At 42.8% G+C, this 22975-nt stretch overlaps 1 protein-coding gene across 1 annotated transcript; it reads left to right on the plus strand.

The window, feature by feature from the left end:
• The first annotated feature begins 116 nt into the window (after nt 1–116).
• LOC146444662 (maestro heat-like repeat-containing protein family member 7) lies at nt 117–7999 on the plus strand. Its single transcript, XM_085058702.1, has 14 exons — nt 117–542; nt 779–843; nt 957–1286; nt 1471–1619; nt 1859–2006; nt 2235–2422; nt 2505–2642; nt 2917–3031; nt 3204–3341; nt 3599–3775; nt 3902–4321; nt 4713–4815; nt 5058–5114; nt 5413–7999. The coding sequence occupies exons 1-14, from the start codon at nt 422–424 to the stop codon at nt 5625–5627; spliced, it is 2364 nt and encodes a 787-aa protein (XP_084914828.1). The 5' UTR covers nt 117–421; the 3' UTR covers nt 5628–7999.
• Nucleotides 8000–22975: the final 14976 nt, after the last annotated feature.

The following is a 22975-nucleotide window of genomic DNA, read 5'->3' on the forward strand; positions in this document are numbered from 1 at the left end:
CTGCAGCTGCCCCTGCGGGCAGCCTGTGGCACTCAGTGTCTCAGAGCTTTTCTGAGGCGCTACCGCTGCAGCTGCCCCTGCGGGCAGACTGTGGCACTCAGTGTCTCGGAGCTTTTCCGAGGCGCTACCGCTGCAGCTGCCCCTGCGGGCAGACTGTGGCACTCAGTGTCTCGGAGCTTTTCTGAGGCGCTACCGCTGCAGCTGCCCTTGAGGGCAGACTGTGGCACTCAGTGTCTCGGAGCTTTTCCGAGGCGCTACCGCTGCAGCTGCCCTCGCTGGCAGACTGTGGCACTCGGTGACTCGGAGCTTTTCCGAGGCATCTCACATCCCTGCGGCCAGTGCCATTGAGGCCTGACTGCGGGATTTGGTGACGAGGAGTCTCCCGTCATTGTGGCAGGAGCCCTCGAGACCAGACAGCAGTATGGCGGGCGGATTGCTCAGCCTGTTCAAAGCCTGCAGGGGGAAGAAAAAGAAAGGTCCTGCAGCTGCCCCAGCGCAGCAGCCTGAAGAGCTGGAGCAGTTCCAGCCGCCGCTGCAGCACGGTGAGTAGCAGAGCCGGGCAATAGGGCTGGCGCCTGCAGCCAGCTTGGCCCCATCCCATCGCAGCCCCTGTGGACACACCCGTGGATGGGATGGAACCGGGGCTGAACCCGCCGGCGGCCGTGCTCCATCACCTGGGCATCTCGGGGCTGTCCCTGCCTGGGGAGTGCAGGGCTGGGCTGTGTTCTCCGGCCTCTCCCACAACCCCTCAGCTCTGGCTGCACTCGCTCTTTGCCAGGTGCAGGGAAGGACCGGACACAACAGCAAGACCCCGCCCGAGGCCGCTTCCGCAGAGCAGCACAGGTACCTGCAGCCATCCCCACCTGGGCTGGGCCCACTGTCACCGGTCAGCGGAGCGCCACGCTTGGAGCGCTCCATGGAACGTCCCTCTCTCCCCACCCTTCGTTCTCCTGCAGATCTTGCGGAGGTTCCTGTGCATTGGGCGCAGGAAGACCACCACCGCAGCAGCTGAGGGCACAGCCGAGCCTGACTCTGGGCCAACCGAGCTGCAGGCAAAGCCTGATGCCAGCATGGCATCCACCGAGTGCACGGGCAGCTCTGACTTGGCTATGACTGATCCCAGGGCAAAGGCTGGCATGGCACTGAATGAGGGCATGACCAGGAGTGGGGACACCACCACAATGACTCTGGCTGTGGCAGATACTGACACCACGCCCACTGCGGCTGTCATTCATGCTTCCACTCTGGATTTTTTCAAGGAGAATGCTGCTCTTTCTCAGCAGCAGGTAAGCAGCCTGGGGCCAAGACCAGAGGCCTCCCAGGATTGTGTGGCCCCTCAAGCGACATCCACCGGGCCTCCTCAGCCTTTGAGGCTAGCCCAGTGCAGTGCGAAGGGAAGCAGTTCTTGGGGGAAGCTGGGGATTTTGCTCCCATGGACAGCACTCCAGGTCTTCCTCATGCCTCCTCCAGGTGCCAGCCATGGTGAGAAACATTCACCAGAGACTCGTGTCCCATGACACCGTGGATGCCAGGCTGCAGACTGGCATTCTGAGGCTGGCTGAAGAACACCCTGCTCTTGTGGTGATGAGCCTCCTGTGCTGTGCCCCATACTGTGACAGGTAAAGAGCACAACTGCCTTGAGAGCTCAGGGCTCTGCAGCCTTCTGGGCCCGTCTCCCTGTAGAGACCTTCCAGTGGGGTCTGCCAGCCAGGCAGAGAACTCCAGGAGCCTCGGGCCCCTCAGTTCCCTGAGCCTGCTACCAAGCTCCATCCGGGCCCCTCAGAGGACCAGGGCTCTGTCACCCAGCCCCACACAGTTGCACAGGGCGTGGTACTGATGCAGAGCTCTGGTCCCACAGAGCTGCTACAATGATGTGGAGAACTATAGGCTCATCAGAACCAGCCGTGGAGAGGGTGCTTCCAGTGCTGCTCTGGGTGATGAAGGAGAGGCCGCTGTGCAAAATGTCCTTCTCCTGTTCGTTCAACAAGGACATCTTTGCCCTGGCTGTGAGTTTCTGCAACTGGCCTTTGCTCCCCCTCCAGGTCACCTCTCCAGCAGCTCTCCATCCTCTCCCTGCCCTGCAACTCTCTGCCTCGGGCGCTGGGCTGTAACCTGGGCTAGAGGCAGGCTCAGGGGCAGCAGCAAGACGGCTGCTACCCTGCATCTCCCCTTGGGCCCTGCCACATGGACGCCTCGGCACTGAGCACTCTCTCAGGGTGCTTTGACTTTTGCAGGCAAATGTGGCGCTGTGGGTGATTGCCCAGGTGCCTGAGTGCCACGAGGCAATGACCCATCATTCTGCCAGCATGTTTGTGGCTCTGCTCTCCCAAGTTTACATCACCACAGAGCAGATGCCAGAGGACGTTGAACTCTTCTGGAGAGCATGCATGGAGGAACACCACCTTCCCACCAATCCCAACAGGTCCCAGTTATCCTGCCCTTCCCATGCCCCTGTGGCCAGGGCCAGTACTCCCGGCGTGACCCGGGCCTTGCTCTGCACACAGGTTTGCAGTGCAGACCATGAAGGCTCTGCTCTGCCGACTGAGCTGGGACAACGAAGTGGTGGCTATGGAGCGCAAACGCGTCTGGGACACGCTGCTCTGTGCTGAAACCCAGCACTATGCAGTGGGTCTGCTGGCCAGGTGAGACCCCCTTCTCCCCACCCCCAGCATTGGTGCCCTGTGCCCAGATTGCCCCACACTATCCCCGTGGTTCTGGGTGAGAGGGCCTTGTCATCGAGGAATGGCCCAGCAGACTGGAAAAGGCTGGGAGAGGAGGGTGCTCAGGAGAAGCCACCTCCCAAAGGGCCCATGGCTCTTTGCAGGGTACTGGGGAGAGATCTGACCGCCACAAGTCAGTCCTGGGAGAGGTTTGCCCATGAGGCTCAGGGTCTTGGTGCCTTTTTCCCCCTGCCAGGGAGATGTGCCATGGCTCGACCCTCCTGTGTTTCCACATTGGACTGTACTTGCTCAGGCTGCTCACGGAGGAGCAGCCATGCTGGGATCTGCTTGGCCTGGCATTCCTTGTGGAGGTGAGCCTGATGGCCGGCGCTGCCTCGCTGAGCTACCTCGCAGCTGTCTTCCCTCTCGTAGCTGCAGCCGCCTGGGACGGTGCCTGTGGCCAGTGCTGCTGCCTGGGCCCAGCCCCGTGTGGTTCTGGGCTCCTGCCAGCCGGGTCCCATGTCACTGCCCTGTGCCTTTCAGCTCCTGGAGTTTCTGGACTTGACGGAATGTGGTGTCAGGGCCTTGATGATTATGTCACGGCACCTGGGGAGCCAGTGTGGGGAGAGGCTGCGCCTGCAACTCAGAGGCCTCGTTGTGCTCAGCAAGGATCCCTGGCTGGTGAGGAGGGGACAGTGGCTGAAGCTGTGCTGGCAGTTGGGGGCTGGGGAATGCAGCAGCCCCTTGGCCTTGGATGGGCTTCAGGAGATGAGGCAGCTGCTCCCAGCTCTCCTGCCTCTCGAATCAGCTGCCCGAGTGCTTCGGGACAGGCCTTTGGCCTCTGGGCCCTGCGGCAGGAGGGTGAGGTGGCCGTGCTAGAGCAGTGTTGATGCTGCAGCCGGTCATGGATTCACACCACAGCCTTGTGTTCCACATAGGGAAGACAAATATGCGGCCTGTATCGAAACCTTGTGGAGCTGCTGGGTGATGCAGACGGAGAGATGGTCGGGATGACCCTCTCTGTGCTCATAAACATGCTCCAGGACAAAGACATCCAGATATCCACCACCACTGCCCTGGAGCTGGCGGAGGCAGTCCTGCCACTCTTCGAAAATGTAAAGCTCCATGACCCCGGCACGGGCACTGGGTGCCGCCCAGAAACTTTGTACCCTGTGGATTTTTGGGTCTTTGCCCAGGGCGGCCTGGAGTACTTGGTGCTGAGATCTTTTCCTTTCCTCTAGGACAACGGCCTCGTGCGGCTGCTCTCCATTCACCTCTTCTGCAGGGTGATGGAATCGGTAGTGCAGGAGGGAAAAAAGCCTCTCATGACACTTGTGAGACAGAGCCTGCTGCCACTCTTCTTGCACTGGCGTGATGAGAACAAACGTGTAGCAAAGGCGAGGTTTTGCCTGATGCTGCTGCATCCCTGGGAGGGGGCAAGGCTGCCTCTTGCCCTGGCGCCTCGTGGGCTCCAGCCTCCTCCTGGCCTTGGCACAGGGATGTGCCAAGCCCTGTGCCCCGGGTTGTGGTGCCACCTCCGGCTCTCTGCTGTTCTCCAGGCCTCTCGCGAAGCACTTCTTTGTGCGGCCCAATTCCTGGAGAGGAGGGATCTCGAGGAGCTGCTGAAGAACGGGCAGCGGATGAAGTTCGCCGAATGCGTGGTAAGGACAGCCTGGAAGCCCCAGCCGCAGCCTGGAGAAGCCCCCTGCCCCCGGTGCTCAGTGTGCGGGGCTGGCGGCTGCGCCCCTGCCCAGGGCCGCTGCGCCCCACACGCCGCTCGCTTCCCCGGGCCGCGCGGGCTCTCGCGAGGCTCCTCTGGCCCCGAGCCGGGTGCCCACGGAGCCCCGGCCAGCTGGGCCGTGGGGCGCGGCGGCATCGCGGCTCTCCGGGCAGCACCCGGCCCTCTGCCCCCTCCAAAGCCCGGCGCCAGCGGCTGTCGGCCGGGTGTGGGGGCTCTGCGGGCAGGGGAGGCCAGGGCCGGGCGCACGGAGCGCCCGGCCAAGGGACAGAGCCCGCGCCAAGCCTTCCCTCTGTGCCCCGGGCTCTCTGCAGCTGACAGAGGACGAGAGCCGAGCAGCCGAGCACCTGCGCTGGGCGCTGATGTGCCTGGAGAGCCCGCAGAAGCACCTTCGACACGCAGCCATCAGGATTATCGGTGAGCCACGAGCCCGGGCTCCCCAGCGCGGCTGCTGCCCCGGCAGTGGCATCCGGGCCCGGGGCGGTGGAGCCCCTCCTGTCCTCGGCGCTGCTGCTGCCGCCCCGCTCTCGCAGCCGTGACCTCGGGCGTCAAGATTCGGCAGCAGCCCGGGCTGAGCCCTGCCGGGGCAAGAAGGACTGGCAGCGCCGCTACGGGACAGCTGTGCCGCTTGGGGCCGTGACAAGGCTCTGTGTTCCCAGGGATCGCCGGCGTGCTCATGATGGGCCAGAAGGAAGAGCTGCAGGTGCTCAGCGAGGGTGAGTGAGGGCAGTGAGGGCTGGCGGGAACAGCAGCTCCAACCGCTGGGCACGAAGCTACAATCACTGCCCCAGCTGCGGAGGGCTCCACTCCCTGTGCAGACGAGGGGTCGGCATGGGCAGAGCACAGAGAGATTGCAGGGACGCGGCGGGGATCCTGGCCAGCACCTTCCAGCTGATCCTGTTGTCTCCTGCTCGCTCCTGGGCATGGCAAGAGCTAGGTGGGATGGCGCTGGCAGGAAGGTCTTGGATTGCCTGAGTCCGGGCTCTGACCGTGGCACTGTTCCTCTTCTTGCAGCCCTTCAAGCCCTGAAGGAAGATGACAGCCACTCCATCACAAGATGCTTTGTTCAAGTGACATTCGAGGGAAGAGTTGCAGAGCTGCATTCATCCACTGCATCAGGAGAGCCAGTGTTCCTAAAAGGCCTCCAGACACCATGGAAGATGAGACCACCTGGAAGCCATTGTGGACCAGCTGCAGCTCTGGGCACAGCTGATGCTACTCACAGCTGAGCCTGTGCAGAAGCTCCAGCAGCTCCCTCCCTCCCTGTTGGCAGCTCCCTGCATCCAGCCCTCAGACACTGCCCATCGCCTTTTATGCCTCCCGTGCGAAGCTCCAGGAGCTTCTTCCGTCTCACTCCAAGTTGACAGATCCCTCCCTCCAGCCCTCAGAGCCTACCGATCCCCTTTTTTCCGTCCCAGCTCATCCCTTCGCTTTGCCTTTGTTTAATAAACAGTTTGTTCACTTGACTGGCCTCTCTGTGGAGCTGAAGTGGCGCAAAATCTGAGCTCTGGGACACGCAGGCCCCTGCTGCCGTTCTTTCCGCGCCATGTTTTGTGCAGGGAGACAGAGAGGAACAAGGGCAGGTCCGGCCGGAAAGGTCCCTGTCCTGCAGGTCCAGTTCCACAACATCCTGCAGTTAAAGGTCTTGCTGAGCCCAGTGAAGGGGACAAGGACCCTGGGTTTTAGAAGAGCCAACTTGAGGATGCTCTGAAGGCAGCTGTGAAGGATTCCAGGGCGAGCATCTGCGGCGGGCAAAGCAGCTTGCAATGCTGGAAGTTTTCGAGAATAGCTTCCTGAAAGCACAGCAATGCTCCATCCCTGTGCAGGGCGAGGAAGAGGGCAGAACCAGCATGCATCCTGGCTTAATGGCGTGCTTTGGGTTTTCCTAAGAGCAAAGGAAACAGCAGCAGAGTGGCTGAGACTCAGAGGTGCAGCCATCCCAACCTAGGGAGCACTGTCAGGCAGTGCCTGGATCCTGGGTGTGCTTCTGGCAATTCTGGTCCCCACAAGGGAGGACTCACAGCCCCTGCCTCAGACTCAGTCAGAAAGCCAACAAAGTGAGACCAGAGGGAGGGAAGCCTTCCCAACTGTCATGGGCATGGCTGCACAACAGCCACTTCTCCTTCCTCTGCATGTGTTTGGGGAGGCCACAGAGCCAGCCAGCTTGTGGCTAATTGTAGCCTGATAATTGATAAAAATGCTCAGAATTAGCTGCACAGTTGCAGTCTCAATTTCTTACTTCAGAGCACTCAGTCTTTATTGATGCTGCTGTATTGCCAAAACCTTTGAATTCCACCAGCGAAAATATATTTCCCTCTAGGCTCCAGACAGGAGAGAACAACAGCGCCTCAGTCACTTTTCTTGTCTGCTTGGATCTTTGCCATAACTTCTCTGACTGAATCAATGTGCTTTAAAATAGCAGAATTGATTCTCTGATTTCAGTTCCATTTTTCTATCTTTCCACCACACAAGGCAGTTGACTCTTTATTCTTTACTTCTATTTCTTCTATCTTCTTTTGCCTTTTCAGATATTTTTGTAAATCTACAAAACATTTCTGCTTAATTGATGAGATATACACTGTGGGTGGCTCTCTCTATGTAGTTTGACCACATAAGCATACAAAACATCTTGTATGGGAAGCTTCTGTCACTAGGTGTTATGAATGCTAACTGGTTTCTTCATCCATACATATATGGAATTGCAGTAGTTTAGTGATAGCTCTTGCCACTCGCTGCTACAGATGTATGCTAGATCAGTGCTCTCTGTTAACCATGATATGGGTAGTCCCTTTCATGAATAAATGAAACCTCCAAGGGATATTTCTAAGTGCATATCCCATAGAATTACATATTGCCATTCTTTATGTTTGATAGTTTACTCTTACTAAGGGATGCATGTTCAGTATTTTAACGCCAGCATGGTAATGATAGTCATGACTCATTCTGTGGGTTTTTGGTTTTTCTTTGTGCTAAGTCAACACCAGCTTTAACTTGGGGTACTGCCACTCACTCATGGTCAGAGTAAGAAAATCCAAATGTATGCCAGACCATCTGGAAGGGCAGAAGGAGTTATATTTCACTGGTGCTGAAGTGTCTGTGGCAGATGCAAATGTTAAGCCAGATAACATAGATGGAAGATAAAATATTAGGTTTTTCAAACAGCTGAAACAGCTTATGAGCCATAATGAGACTCTTTCTTCCTTTGACATTAAATACAGCAGAGGAGTTAAAAACTTAGAGGTTATGTACTTAATGTACTTAAATATTTTAATTTTTGCACTTATCCTTGTTTTCTTAAAGTGAAATGAATATACATTTGTCTTCTGAAGTTTGTCATATGAGAAGATCCTCATGAATGCGTTAACTTTTTCTAATAATTGTTTTAAAATGCGTATAAGGTAGGAAGCTTAACATTGTCACTTGAGCTGGACAGAGCCCCGATCAGCTGAAAGGAATTAAATAGAATGAAGTACATCTGGCTTGTTTAAAGTTCTGACTGTTCAGCATTCCCCCCCCCCCATCTACAAAAGGATAATGATGGAAAATATTCCAAACTGTAAGTACTCTCAATGCTGGTTCAAATCCTAAATCTATGCTATGCGGCCAGAAATATTAAAGATAGCTCTTTTACTGTCTCCCTGTTTGATTTCAGTGTTTGCCTCTGTGTGTTTTCATAGTCTTGTGGAGCAATGGTACGTTTCTTATCAGTTTTTCATTATTAAATATATAACACACTGTTTTAACTGTGTACAACTATTGTAATCTTGGAGATGCAGATTTTTATCCTTTCTCTGGAGATCATCCAGGCACAGCATTTTGCAAACATCAAAAAGGTGAACTCTTCCACACGCTCTACATGGCAAACCTTAAATGTCTGGGGGCTTGGTTTTAAAGCAATTACTTTTATCTTGATGTGATGCTCTCACTTTTTAAACTAGAGAAATCATTTAAGCTCTCTGCTCTGTGAGTTATAATAGACGTATATTTGCATTGCCTTCAAAACTCATTCTTCATTTTACCAATCTCGACAAAAATATGTTAAACTTCAAACCTGCCCCAATCCTAAAATTTGCCTGGAGCCCTTAACAATTATGTGACCTGAGGATCAAGGAATGCATGAGAACTAGATGTGAAGGAAAAGGAACAAAATTATACTTTTACCCTGGCGAACAAGTAAACTCCATAGTTGTTTAGAGCATTTGTTTTCTTTCATATTCTCAGTATTTTTTTATTTAATTGATGGAAAGACAGTATGTGCTCTGATATAACTCATCATAAAACCATGCCAGCTATTTTGTTTGTGGGAAAAGGTTTAGTCTCTCTGTCATAAAGTGATTATTAGGAGACAGTATATGAGCTGTCTGCTATCCATTTAGAATATTTGAAATCACCCAATTTTGTGCTGCAGTTCTGTTAAAGAGATGCTACCTCATGAGTCTGGGCTTTTTTCACAAAACCAAAATTGCAATTGACTCCTGTCAGTCCTTTGTAGGATCGAAGTTATGCCATTGACTGAAGACTTCAAGGAGATTAACTACAAAAAAAGCATACCTTTTCAGAAATTGACCTGTAACTCTGGAGACCTTTATACCTTTTCCCAAGTATTTATTTTAAAAATAAGTAATTTGGGTCACTCTCACATTTATCAGAGGTACAAGGTACAAGACTGTAGGTGTTCTGGCATCTAAGTCACATACCTAAATTAATCAACGTAAATCTCCTCCAAAGAAAATGGAAGCTATACACCTGAACCTATGTAAAGTGAAAAACAGCAGCTCAGTCTGTGAACATGGATATCCTTGCACCATGAACTTGGTGTAATATGGTGCATTATATTCATGACAACAGGAAGATGTAATCAAAGACATTTCTGCTTAAATTTGCCTCCTGGTTCCAAGTGTGTATGGTCACACAATAGGATTTGCGAGACGGAAAGAAACAAGATAATGCAGATGCAGGGAAGTTAGAGACATCTGAGTAATAATGAAATGTGGTTCAGAATAGAAGAGCTAAGATAATACATCTTGGAGAAAATACTCTCAAATACAATTCAAAGGGAGGGAGAGCCTTGGAAAGCTGTAAAGCTAAAAAAGATCTAAAGATGATGAATAGTAGACAGTAAATTGGATATTGAGCTTGCAATGTAATATGGAGGCACAAATAGACCACCTAAGCTTAGGCTGCTCCTACAGGAAATGTATGTCATAATCTGTATGAGCACTTTTGAAACCACTACAAGAAGAGTAGGTACATTTCTGAGGTTTTGCTACTGAAATGACTCACAAGTTGAAATAAAGGTGAGGAAAAATCACACACACACAACAACTGAAAAGACGATGAGTTTGCTTTTACATGCTAAGTGAACAACCTCTAAACAGAATACACTTCTAGAAATGTTTTCTTGATACAAATACCAAGTAATGAAATGTTTTGGCATTGTCATGAGAATTTGCTCAAAATTAAATAAGGAGACAAAAAAAAGAAAATCCAGTTTTGAAGGAACAGGTAGTAAGGAAATAGTATCTGTTGAAAGATAGTAGTGGAAAAAAAATTGGCCTACAATTTCCTGTTCACATACCATATATGCAGAATGCAGTCTGCTGGAATTTATTATCCCTTCTGTAAGCACCTCAAAGATAAATGTTTGTATGTGAGCTAACTAGCCAAAACTCCCCTTGGAGAAGATGTAGAAATACCCAGAGGATGTTTCTTCCCATGCCTAATTATATATCCGTGATAGGAGAGATTATTCAAGAAGAGACTATGATGGAGGTGTCCACAGTAAGCAGCTTCTCTAGACATCTCAGCAATTATGTTTAAAGATAAGGGAGAGGAATCCCACCCAAGGTAGCTTTGCATTAATATTATTGTACATTTATTAATTTAAACATTACTAAAACTTAAATAGAAATTTTATCTATAAAATATTGTACTCTTAGCTTTGCTAAATTTTAGGGGGTTTTAGATGCTGTTATTTCATCCTAATCCTTCTATATAATAATTTGTCAGCTATATCTATTTAGCATTTAGAAATCCTGGGTAGAGGTCATATTTAAAGTACTATGTGCTAGCCTCATTGTTGGTGTTGTAAATTTACATAATAATATATCCTAGTTAATTTATAATAGTGCAGAAAAAGCTAGATAATGGGACAAAAGTATTTCATGTTGAAGTTCAGTTGAAATCTTAGCTCCAAAAGAAACAGCAGAATATTTTATTTGCACAAGAAGCACTTTGCAGAACACAATAGGGGTTACTGTGAACTGTGCAGCAGGATCTTAGAAGATGAAACTTGTAGCTTGCTGTGAATATACATGTGTTGCTGAGACACTATTACTTATTTTACAGCTCAGTATTTTGTGTTAGTATCTTGAAATCTGGATGTCCACTAGCAAAAGGGATGTGTTTCTATTTTGCTGCAAATAGCTGTCACCTGTATTAATAAATACTGTAACACATTCTGATAGTGATTCATCACATAATCTTATACCACCAACCATTCTTGACCATGACTACAAAAATTATGTCTCTGAATATGCATAAAATATCTTAAAACACGTGAAAGCAATGGTAACACTGAGTTGATTATTTTTTTATTATTTTAAAACATTATAATAATTCTGACACTTCTGGAAGTAACTAAATATTTCTTCAACATATTCCAACAGTCTCTCAGTGTGAGTTGTGACATTCCTTGTGCTGGCTCAACATGTTTGGAGAGGTAACTTGCATCCTCTTTATAAATAGTACAATTACAGTCCTCTGTTTTGGAATGCTTTCATTAGATGGGAGGAAGATGGGAATATATAAAATAGGGGGTGGGAGTACATAAAAAAAGGAAGTGTTATTCGAAGTGTTTTCTTTAAAATTATATCTTTTTACTTTTGCTACATTTCCATTGGTATGAAATACTCACTCTTGATTTATCGTCCAAAGATGAGGCCACCTGTCATATTTTGGAACAATTTGTAAGTATTCATCCCATCAGGGTCCATGGATTTATATATGTCCAGTTTGCCTAAATACTCCCTGACCTGATCCTCCTCCACCAAGTGTACATCTTAGTAGTGTAGGATCATGGAATGGTTTGTGTTGAAGGGACCTTTAAAGGCCATCTAGTCCAAACCACCTGCAATGAGCAAGAACAGCTAGATCAAGTTGCTTAGGGCTCTGCCCTGCCTGACCTTGAATGTTTCCAGGGATGGGGCCTGGAATATCTTACTCATATCTCATCTGACTTCATTCTCTTTTAATATAAAACCATAACCTCTTGTCCTATTGCTCCAGGTTTCTCTCCTGGTCTCTCTCTAGTGGGGGATCTCATTAGCAAATACCAACTCATATGCTAAAAAATGGCAAATCTAAAAACTTGCTGCTTCTAAATTAAGTCAGTACTGTCATATTTTAATTTTAGCCTATTTCTGTTTATGAAAGGGATTCTTCAGAATGATGGTCATATCCAAGCTAGACATCCTTCCTGATAGATGTTTATAGTCATTGGAGAGAAAAGGCTATTCTTAACGAAGAGTTCTCTTAAACTCCACAGCTGAAGTGCCAGTTCATAACTCAAGATAAGGAAAAATATGTTAGAGTAGAACAAGCTATGCCTCCCTGTGATAAGGAGAGGCTGTGTGGCAATGAAACTTTTATGTACAAGCTCTAGATTTTCCCATGCTGCACCTGAGCCTGCCTGTGTGCACACCCAGGATGTTTAGGCACTCACTCTTGTACGGTCACACTTCCAATCTAGTCTTCTGCAGAGATGAGGTAATGGATCAGTTTGAGATAGTGGAGGGTCTGAGCCATGGTTACTGATGGAATTCCTAACCATTTTCACAATTAGGTGTTTGTTACAGGAACTTTCCAGTTGGGAACTTCAGAGTGTTTAGGATATTTCCCAGGGCAGTTCTGGATGTACATAGACTAATCTACATGTTTACATGTGTTAAGTAGCATTCTGCAAGGTTTATCTGGCCATTTAACCTCAGGCTTTCAGAACTCACCTCCATAAGATTATCTCTCTTCAGAAACAAGAAGATAAGAGTCTTCAGAAAAAGTAGAAACTGTCCCCAAAGATGTAGATATGATTGTATCAGACAGTCTTGTTGATGCTTGATGGGTTTTTTGTAGGTAGGTAAGATAGTGAGAAGATGTTTTTAATATAAACAATATACAACAATAGTTCATGCAAGTGCTGGACTGCACTGACCAACCAGGTATCATAATTCAGCACAAGAGTTGTTTTAGGAGTCTCACTGAGTCAGCTGAAGATGCCATGGTAAAGACTTCTGTCTTGTCTGACATCCAGGCAGTGACCAACCATCTAGTTTGAAAGATTTGATTCACTGCACAAACATTGATGAAATTATGACAAGACTGTGAGATTTAAGCATTGGTTAGATGAATCCCACTGCCATAGTAGATACTACAGTCAGAGATTCTCAAGATCTCTGCTTGAGTTCAGGATTTATGGCAGCAACAAAACATCCATTCCACTGCCTAAAACATAGGAAACACTGAATTGCCAGAAATTCTCTGAAGGATGTATTCTCAAATACATAGCCATCAATCTTGGGTATGATTGCTTGACAAGCACCAACCTGGAATGTATTACTACAGAAATTACTGCAACAGTACATTATCTTGAGGGCTACTAAGTAGCATGTTTATTACAGATAAACATTGAGTATCTGAGATCACCTGCCATATGATCTTCTTTGAGCCCAATGCATGCATTAGAAGATCACTGATAGAATACAAGGACTGAAAGCAATTTATTCTGAGCACTATATCATAAGGACTTTTACCTCAATGACTCCAAATCTGATTGCCAGCTCTTTCCTGCAGCTAAATCAAGTGATGAAAGTTTTAGAAGAATCTGAGTAAACATGCAAATTTCAGAGCACTCAGAATGGTTGACCTTTAAACAGAAAGGAGTTCTCAATCATAGCAAAAGCAGAGCTAATGCCCTATATAATTTTGAATTATCATTAACAGTTAGAAAGGGGCTTGCAATATGTCAAGAATAGAGCAGCTCAATAAAGAAAAAGTGCTGCTAAAATTTTTTGGCTTATCCATCATAGTAGCCCTTGCAGATGTACCTTCCACATTAAGATTTGACCTACAATGTATCTCTTATTTTAAAGAAACTGCAAGGAGAAATACTTCAGAGAATGAATTCTGTTTGTTATATTTACGTATTATGAGCTGCACATTTCTTTGACGGTTATGGGGCATTGCAAACGGCATAATGATTTTCTTGAAATTTTCTTCAATAACTTGCTTCTCCCAGCAACAGATGGTTGAGATTATACCAGAGAAATTCAGCAGGATGAAACAGCAAAGAAAAGTTTGCCCACAAGAAATAGTAAAAAAATCTCTATCTTAAAGCCATACATTAGGGTAAAATCTAGTAACATGCAAATTGTCCTGATTATTTGGTAAATAAAAAGGCCTCAGACGTTAAAACAGCATCATACTGAGACAACAGTTGATACCTAAGTTTAGAAAAATCACTAATAATATGTTTAACAGCACAAGAAAGAACATAAATCCTTTATATGCAGCTAAGTTTTTCTGCTTGTAGCTAGATAAGCTATTATACATATAAGGAACCTTTTTCTGGTTCCCTTCCATCTTATCTTCTCAAATTTCTGAGGAAATCAAGGTATATGTGGAAAGAAACAAGGGGTTGTTTTACAGCAGCATACCCCAGTACATTTGGATGTATGGACAAAGAGCACCAACAGTTGCAGGTATTGAGAAAAGCTGAGTTTACTGAAGCAGTGATAGAGGCACAACAAAAATCTAGCACTGATTAAACATTACCTTAGTTAAGTGTCTTGCATTCTTATTCAATTAAGAAGACAGTGTCACACAACTAAATTAAAAAAAAAAAAAAACTAGATTGCTAAGCAGGGAACTACTTAAAGGTACTCTCAGCACAGGGCTACCTGGAGCTAAGAAACAGAGAAAATTGAAGAAAAGTCTGAGACAATTTTAAAGCAGCTTTCAAAATCCTCCAAGAGAAGTGAAAAATGGTGCATGTTGCTCAAAAATTTCTCATGAAGATAGTAAATTAACTTCCAGGAAATGAACAGAAAATGAGGAAGTTTGCTTTGAAAATACGAGAGCTAGCTGCTACAGCTCAGAGCTATATTGCATATTATGCTTGAGGGTGTTACATAACTTTATTCCTATATGTTCTACTCTGCTGTACAGAATTGTCTTTTTTTTTTTTCTGATCACTTTATTGTAACTGGTTGCCATTCAGTGAGAACTGGTAAATCCTCAACCTTGGATCCTCCTTTCCAGGGTTTTAAAATGTAGTTTATATGATTGTTTCCCAGTAGGCAAAAAAGGCCTTCCCATCACGTGAAAAAGGCTGTCCCTTACTCCTTCAAGTGTACTCCTTAGACATCAGTATGTTTAAAGGCTTCTTTCGTTCTTGTGTTTTTCTTTTGTCTATTAGCCTGATCCTGTAAGCCCTCTTTGCATAGGAACATTAAGCTCTGGGATCTTTGCAGGTGAGCATGCTCTCAGCTAATTTTTCTTGTGAAGAGGTTGATAGCAGCTGAATGGTTTTCACTGCTGGGCTTGGTTACTTGGATTGATGGTCTTACATGAAAGACATCTTTCAGAAGATTTGATTCTTTAAAGCCTTGTGGGATTTAGGTCCCTCTCTTGCATTGATCCTTACTGAAGTTACAGGCTTAACTAACACTGGGAATTCGAGCCTAAGCTCTCAAAACTGTTGGGGCTTAATCTGTACAACTCTCCTGAGCATTTTATGTTGCCTAGTTTAAGCACTGACTATTGTGAGGTTTCTCCATGTACTTTAGAGTTCCTGTTTTACCACTTAGGAGCCTACAGCTTTTATTTAGAAATAATAATATAAAAAAATAAATTAATAATATAAAAAATAAAATTTTATTTTCCATTTTATTTAGAAAATGAACAGCTGCCAAAATAAATAAAGGTTGAGCTCTGCAACATACTGTAAGTAGTTTCTTTAGATATTGTGTAAGAGGACTAGACCCTAGTCCTGTGTGGGGAAGAAAAAGGCTTCATAACCATAGAATGTATATGTAACTAGCTATTGAAGAAAAGAACTACTGGTGTTGAGGAATTCAATGGAAATGCCCAACAATAAAATCAAAAAGCACAGAATTGGTGATTTTAAAGGTATGGGTATTTATTTAGAAATCTGAAATAAAATAATTAATTTTTAAACTCTTTTGTATCTATTTTAAAAGGTAAAATCATGAAACTCATAACAAAAGAAATAAGTAACCAAAGATAAAATAACCAGGGAATATATTTTTTTAATTTCCTAAGAAAATAGTATTAATTGCAAAGCTGTTTAAATTGGAAGGCTGTTTTAAAATTGCTGATGATACATTCTGTATCCCTATCCCTGTGTTCTTGATATTATGGAAGTATTTATCTTAATCTTCAAGGTTGCACTATACAATTTTTGTAGTTCAGTATCCCTTAATTAGATTAAGTGTAAATAAATAAATAACAAAGAGAATTTTTAGATGGCATGGTGTTGTATAATTGAACTTGCTGCATAACTTCTTACTAGTTTTATTCTTCCTACTCAAACAGTTTTTTTTTCTCTTTCAGCTAACGTTACTTTTACCTATTTCCTTTTAGAGACTTTTGTGAACTAAATTTTCATTTTATCTGCAAAATTCCCAGAGTAAATTAACTGTGAATCTTAGGCATATCTCTCAATTACATGCACCTGTACTGGATCAATTAGCTTGACTAATTTTTAGCAACAATAAATGGCCCACAAGTGTTCTCCATTAATAAAAATGCTATCAGCCTTTTGTGAGTGCACTTCTAATGTATTCTGTCTACAGCAGATTGGGGGGCAGCTACTTTCAGATGGAGCTTATGATGCTAATTTGCCTTTTGAACTCATTGTCCCTCCCTGAAAACTAATGCTAGATTTTTAGGTTTTTTCCTTTCTTGTGAAGCACAACTTTTGTTTTATTAGTTACTGTGAGAATTGCTTGCTGTAAAACTAAATCAGATCTTGTACTGTAGCATTTTGTATTTTACGTGAATGGGTTTTGTTTCTGCTGCTCTTTAATTTTGGTTGTAAAGCCAGATTGGACCTCTCTTTAATGGCTTTATTTGATGTCAGTCTATCTGGAAAATAATTTCCTTGCACGGATGTAATGCATAGGCTACTGTAGAAGAATAATTCTTCTAGGTGTTAGAAAAGCATGTTTAAATCATACTTATGTGCTCATGACCTTTCTAAGGCAATGATTTAAGAGAGTTTTGCAGATTAACTGCTTTATTCTGCACTCCCTGAAAAGGCTCTGCTTAAAAAGCACCCTGACCACTCTCAATGATTCTGTTTAATGATGCAATTCAACTTTTTTGCAAGGACCATTTTTAAAAAGCCATACTGCTAAGTATGGCTTTATAAATTATTTATAGGGAATTGCTGGGACAATATCTTTCTTGGTGAGTTGCTGGTGCCAGTAACACTGAATTATCCACAGAAATTAAGTCAACTAAGTTTATTCCTTTCTTTTTCTCTTCCAGCATCAAACTTAAGTATAAATTCATGCCAGAAGCCATTTTAGATTTTATGCAGAAATATTTTTCATTGCTTCACCGAGTATTTCAAAGAGGCAGAAAAATCTTTCATTACTAGCCTGCTTCTAATCCTAATTAGCAATTTTAAACCAGTTGAGCAATATGTACAAGTATTTGGTAGACATTTTTATAATACACAGTCAGTCTAGAGTTAAGAAAACTGAGTAGAATTATGGAAATAATCACATAGTAAGTACATTCATAAAGTTAACCTACAGCTAAATAAGTATTAACTGAAGCAATAAATTGGTAACTTAGACCTCCTTATTCTATTTCAAATTATGTCTTTCAGTTGTCCCTTTATTGGCCTGTTTTATGGTCTTTCCCAGAGACTTCAGTCCAGTATGTTACTGACATCATGGAGAAATTCAGTGGGAGCATCTTGCATAGAGTTTTTCTGAAATCCCTCCATATCTGTTGCCATGACAACACAACTATTCTTTCTGGAGAGGATGTTTTCTCTATTCCCAGAAAAATAATCTCACAACTTTATTGTTGCAAATATGGGAGTGGGAAGAAGAAAAGAAAACCCAGAAAACAACCTGGAAAACAAAGCTTTCTAAGTGGACTTTCTGAACAAAGGAAGGAACCCCTAGGATTTGAAGCTAGTAGTCATTTTCTATAATAGTTTTAAGTTTCTGCACATATAAACATTTGTATGGGATGTTCTAAATACATGTACAAAAGATACAAAAGATGGCATTCATGATTTTTTTTTTGTTTTAGAAAACAAAAGTTTATGCAGAGGTTTTTTTGAATGAACCATAATTGTGTGTTAGAGGCACAGTCTGAGATTGCTACTTTAGTCAAGTGTCTTAAACTACTAAGCCTATGCAAAGTCTGCCTGGACCTAGTTGTTATTCACCTAACCTGTCTTAAATTCCACAGGAGACAGAAATTATGTGGAATAGCATTTCTTTGCCATCTCAAAGTGCAGCTAGCACAAACCAATAGAATTATATTTCCCTTAACATGTAATTATATTAAGAAGGTGACTGGGATTTAAAAAAAAAACAACAAACACAAAACATCTCCATTATTCTAGCACATAACCCATCAAGACTGTACATCAGGGAGCATAGAATACTTTTCAAGAATAAGAATGCTGGTCCTACTTTTATTTTTTTTTTTTAAGGCTGAGCCATTTTAGTATACCTAGACCATTACCTGAAAATAAAAATAACCTGACAAAGTGAATAAGATTTGGAAATCTGTACAGGTAAGTAACAAAAAGGTAATGTTATGTGGAGTAATGTTTAAAGATAATCCAATATTCCTTTCAAGCATATGAATTGCAAACTTGTTATCAGTTTTGTATCATACACCCACAAAGATTTGTATTCTTTCTTCACTGCCCCTTTTACTTAAATTTTGTAGCTGAATTGGAAGTAAAGAATAAATTTATTATGCTGTGTTCCTTTTAGTTAAGTCTCTAAAATCAGCAGTTTCCTTATAGGTGATTAAGTCTTGTGGGAAGAAAACTAGTAATGAATTATGATAAAGTTTCAGGAATGTATGGAAGGTAAAATAATATTCTTGAAATAATAAACAAAGGCATTATCATTTTTCTAATGCAAAACCAGGAAAAGATAAGCAGTAGAAAATTTTGAGACCTCAAAGAGGAGTCTGCTAAATTATATAAATTGGTATTATCATTTATCTTTACTGTGACAAAAATCTATCTTTCTTAATCAAAATCTGCTCTGGTTTCTCTCCTGACTGTGTGTATGAACCGGAGAAAATTTGATTTCATTTCAAAATATGCATCCTAGCAAGGACTATTTTTGTCTTAAATAATTGCTATGAAATCCCTTACTTAATACATTTATCAAACGTAAATTTGTAAAATATATTTCCAATTTACAGAATAAACACTATCTGCAGATGGCCAGGAGAACATATTTGACACAGTCAACATTTAGAAGGGAAACAGTGTCAAAGTAATCGGTTTGATAAATTCTCAGCAGACTGTGGAATTGCATGTGGTTCTGTGACTATACAAAAAGCTTGAGGATTCTGAAATCTTAAACGGACTTGGAATGAACATCAAACTTACCTGTGAATAGTAGGAGATTTCTGAATAAATAAAGACAAGAAAATGGAACTTCTCTGAATTCTTATTTTAACTTCTTATTTTAATGGCATTCTGCAACCTCATTTACCACTTGGAAACTATTCAGTACTAAGAGAAAATATGTTTAATTAAACTATTTGGAACAATTTACATTATATCCTGTTATAGTTTTATTCTATTCTAATTGAACTCAAAGAAAAGCTGGAGTATAGTAGCAGATCAAAAGGTACAGAGCTATTTTATAAATACTGGAATACAGCTTTATATATAATATAGCCATCATTATATATCATCATTGTCTCCAAATGATCTTTTCACATTTCTGTATGATTAATTTTTTAGCTTGTTTAGAGTACAACATAGCACCAATGACAACATAATGGCAAAGAAAATGAAGAAATCCTACTAGATCATATAGTCAGCCAGACTGCTATAGTATTTTTTAAATAAAGCTGCAAATGTTTTACCCAATTGTGTTTTCAGCATTTCAAAAGATACAGTTCTGTTCCCTTTTTTAGAGTGTAATTGTTCTATATTTCCTTAGCATTTATTGTGACAAAATGTGAAAGACTTAAACAAAATGATTCTGTTTGCTTATGCATTTGTACCCTTTTCCTCCACAGCTCAAATGAGGTCATTATATTCAGCTTATCTCTGTTTTATTACACTGACTGCTTCGTTGACAGGAGGAGGCATTTTGGAAGTCTTCTGTAGACTGTGAAAAAACAAACTTCTAATTTAAAAATTTCTTACAGTGTTTTTGCCACTAAAAATATTATTTACCATCTTGGCTCCTTGCTTACTGCTTTGAAACAAGGTCCTCCAACAATTGCAGGCAGCATATTTGTGATGTGTCAGCCATTTCAAAGTCATGTACACCCTGCTCCCATCACAAGGCATCTCTGCACATATACTGTCCCAAAGCACAGTGCACTGTATCATGTGGTGGTGGTTTAACACCAACTGGAAATTAAACTCCTAATAAAACATTCCACTTCCTACAGCTCCCTACACAAGAGTACGAAGAGTGGAGACTAAGGGTTGAGATAATTTACTGAAAGCAAACAGCAACGGAAGAAGAAACACACAGTTACAGCAGCAGTATAAATAACAAAAGTATACGAAAAGAGAAGTGCTTTACCCACAAAAAAGGTGTTCACTACCTCTGCTTAGTTCCACATGGCTGATGAGACAAAAAGAAAGTGGCAGCTGTACCACGTAGCTTCCCAGACAAAGACAAGCTGGTGGCTGCTCACTGCAGCCAGCTTTCCATACCCCCAAGCCTAAGACAACAGGAAATATCTTTGTGTCATGCAGAAATGGGTCATTTTACATACATGATCAGGTTGGCCTTAACATTGCCCAGAGTGTTTGCTGATGAAGAAAACTGCAAAAACAGGCAAATAAAAAATCCAAACTTAGCATAAAAATAGAGATTTTAATGTAATACTTTAGTATAAAGACAGTAAAATTCATGTTAAATTTATTCTCCTAATTTTATCTAATTAAAAGTGCCTTTTTTTCTTTTTTTTTTTTTTTTGGGGGGGGTTGTTTGTTTGTTTTTGGTTTTGGTAAAAAATACATCTTTTAAACATTCTACAAGTTGCTATGGTCTAGACTTCAATTCTTACCAAAAGTGAAAACAACATTTCCTGTCATAAGAAGTTTTTTTTAATTGAAATATTGCAGACTTCTGCACATGTGCATTTGCCTCTTTAAGGAGTTTGGCAAAGCAGCTCGACAAACTCTGTAATGGTCGTAGGTGCTGGTGTTCCTTGAGATTTGACTCGCAACAAAGAGAACAATAAGATGTCAAGGAATATAAAAAGTGGACTCTCTGGCAGCATTCAGATGGCTAAAAGCCAAAAATTTTACTAGAGCAGCTTTGGCATGCTTAATGGTTTGGGCTGGCATGATGTAAAATTTATATAAGCTATGCATGTATCTATATCTATCTATACTATCTATCATCTATCTATCTATCTATCTATCTATCTATCTATCGAATCTATCTATATCTTATAACATTTTTTCTCCCAGCTTAAGGTCTATCTCAACTGACAGGCTTCTTTCTAGCCTGTGACAGAATCACAGAATCACAAATGGGGGGAATATAAAGTCACTGTTGATATATAGTTACCCATAGTTGCAATCTTGTGGGTTTGATCAGTTTCTGTAAGCTAGTATAGCATTTTCTTGTCTCAGATAATTAATGTTGTATCTTGGGCATTGCTTGGTAGCAAACGTTGCATCTGAGATAGCAGACTGGTTCAGTAGCCTATTGAGAGAGTAAAAAATCCTCTTGCCTTTTTTTCAGACTTGCTGGTATCACAGACTGAGAGGCTAAGAGATACAGAAACTCTTCCTTTTCATCACATCAGGAGGATATGTAACATGACCAAGTTCTATTCAAATTTTTCATTTGTCTTCTGAGGACATATTGGCATCAGCCAGTGACATTTGAGGAGTTGCTTTCAGCAAAAATAAATAGATGAAAAATATATTCTAATATGTTAGAGCTCAGAACTGCCTTAGAAAAAATCTCATTAGATAAATATGTTTTTAGGTCCACATATTTTTAGACGTATAAGAAGTTAAGATTGGTCTTGATCAAGAGAAAATGGAAAAATGGCAACACATCCTGAAATAACAGAAAGATACTATTCATGTATTCATAGCTGAAGACTGAATGTTATTCTACACAACAGTGCTGACTTCTTAATTTATTTTACCTGTAGTTTAATTTTCAATAGCACCTTGAAGCAAAATATGATGAAACTTCTTCACATGTAAAATAATAAAATACAGTTTGTTCTTTTTTTTTACCTGCCTTATCATATAGAATTTGAATCAGAATTCTGTTTGATGAACAAAGTGAAATGAATGAACAGCACAATTTTGAGCAAGATTTAATGTTCTTGTCATTTTTCTTGGACAGAGACATATTGTAACAACATAATCCATTATGATTTGTTGTAGCAAAACTAGAGGCTTATTGTGATTTTAAAGCAAGAATGACCATTATCTCTTAGGAAAGGAAATAGAAACCCTTTGGTGATTGAGCTGACAATCTTCACAGTCATTAAGGACATTGATAGGAACATTTTCACCACAGTATACAGAAACCAGCTGTCATATTTTAGTATTACCTAATGTCAAATTCCCATTCACCATAATAAAAATACAGCCTTTGTTGAGACTACATTCGCTTCACACAAACATAGGATTCTATTCTTATTCAGTGTTTCATTGAAAGGGATAAACCTCTGTTTGTAGTCTCTGATTCCCTTCTTTTCAGAAGTAGGAAGAATAAACAATTTATAAGACTCGGCAGACCACAGCCACATAGACCTACAAAGCCTATGGGATGTACCTGAGAGAGCACTAGAAATTCTGCTGGGGAAGAGCAGCTCATGGTTGCAGAGAACTTATGGGATATTTGGGGGAAGAACCAAAAGCAGGAAAAGGGAGGGGGTTAGGTGATTTGGGGAAGAACAAGTGAGGGAAAATTAAGTGTTGTGGGGGAAAAAAGACCAGCTGGATGCAAATACTTCTCTGGTTGGTACACTTGTCTGGCTGTTGCAGCCTGGGGAGCTAGAAACTGGGGATACTGAAAGCCAAGGATAGCCACCAGGCAGACGGAGGGTCTGAACTCAGTAGACAAAGGGATCCAACTGGTATATAAAAATATATCTATGTCCACACTTTTTTCCCCTCACTATTTTATCTTCATCCTGCTCAGACAGAGAGGGGAACAGGATGAGGTTGTTCATGATGTCAGTGATTGCATGGCTCATGAGTGGTCTGTGCCACTGCCTGAGTGCATCTGTGAATATGTGTTGTATATGTGCCCTGTATATATGTATATATCTGCTGGAAATA

The sequence above is a fragment of the Lichenostomus cassidix genome, chromosome 1, assembly GCF_008360975.1.
Source record: "Lichenostomus cassidix isolate B80296 chromosome 1, HeHo_3.0, whole genome shotgun sequence".
NCBI classification, from domain to species: Eukaryota; Metazoa; Chordata; class Aves; order Passeriformes; family Meliphagidae; genus Lichenostomus; species Lichenostomus cassidix.

Bases quoted from the DNA above. Each gene is read 5' to 3' on its own strand.
- LOC146444662 (XM_085058702.1), top strand. From the start codon at position 422: ATGGCGGGCGGATTGCTCAGCCTGTTCAAAGCCTGCAGGGGGAAGAAA. The intron at 543-778 runs GTGAGTAGCAGA...GCTCTTTGCCAG, and splicing joins CCAGCCGCCGCTGCAGCACG to GTGCAGGGAAGGACCGGACA. The intron at 2,007-2,234 runs GTGAGTTTCTGC...TGACTTTTGCAG, and splicing joins AGGACATCTTTGCCCTGGCT to GCAAATGTGGCGCTGTGGGT.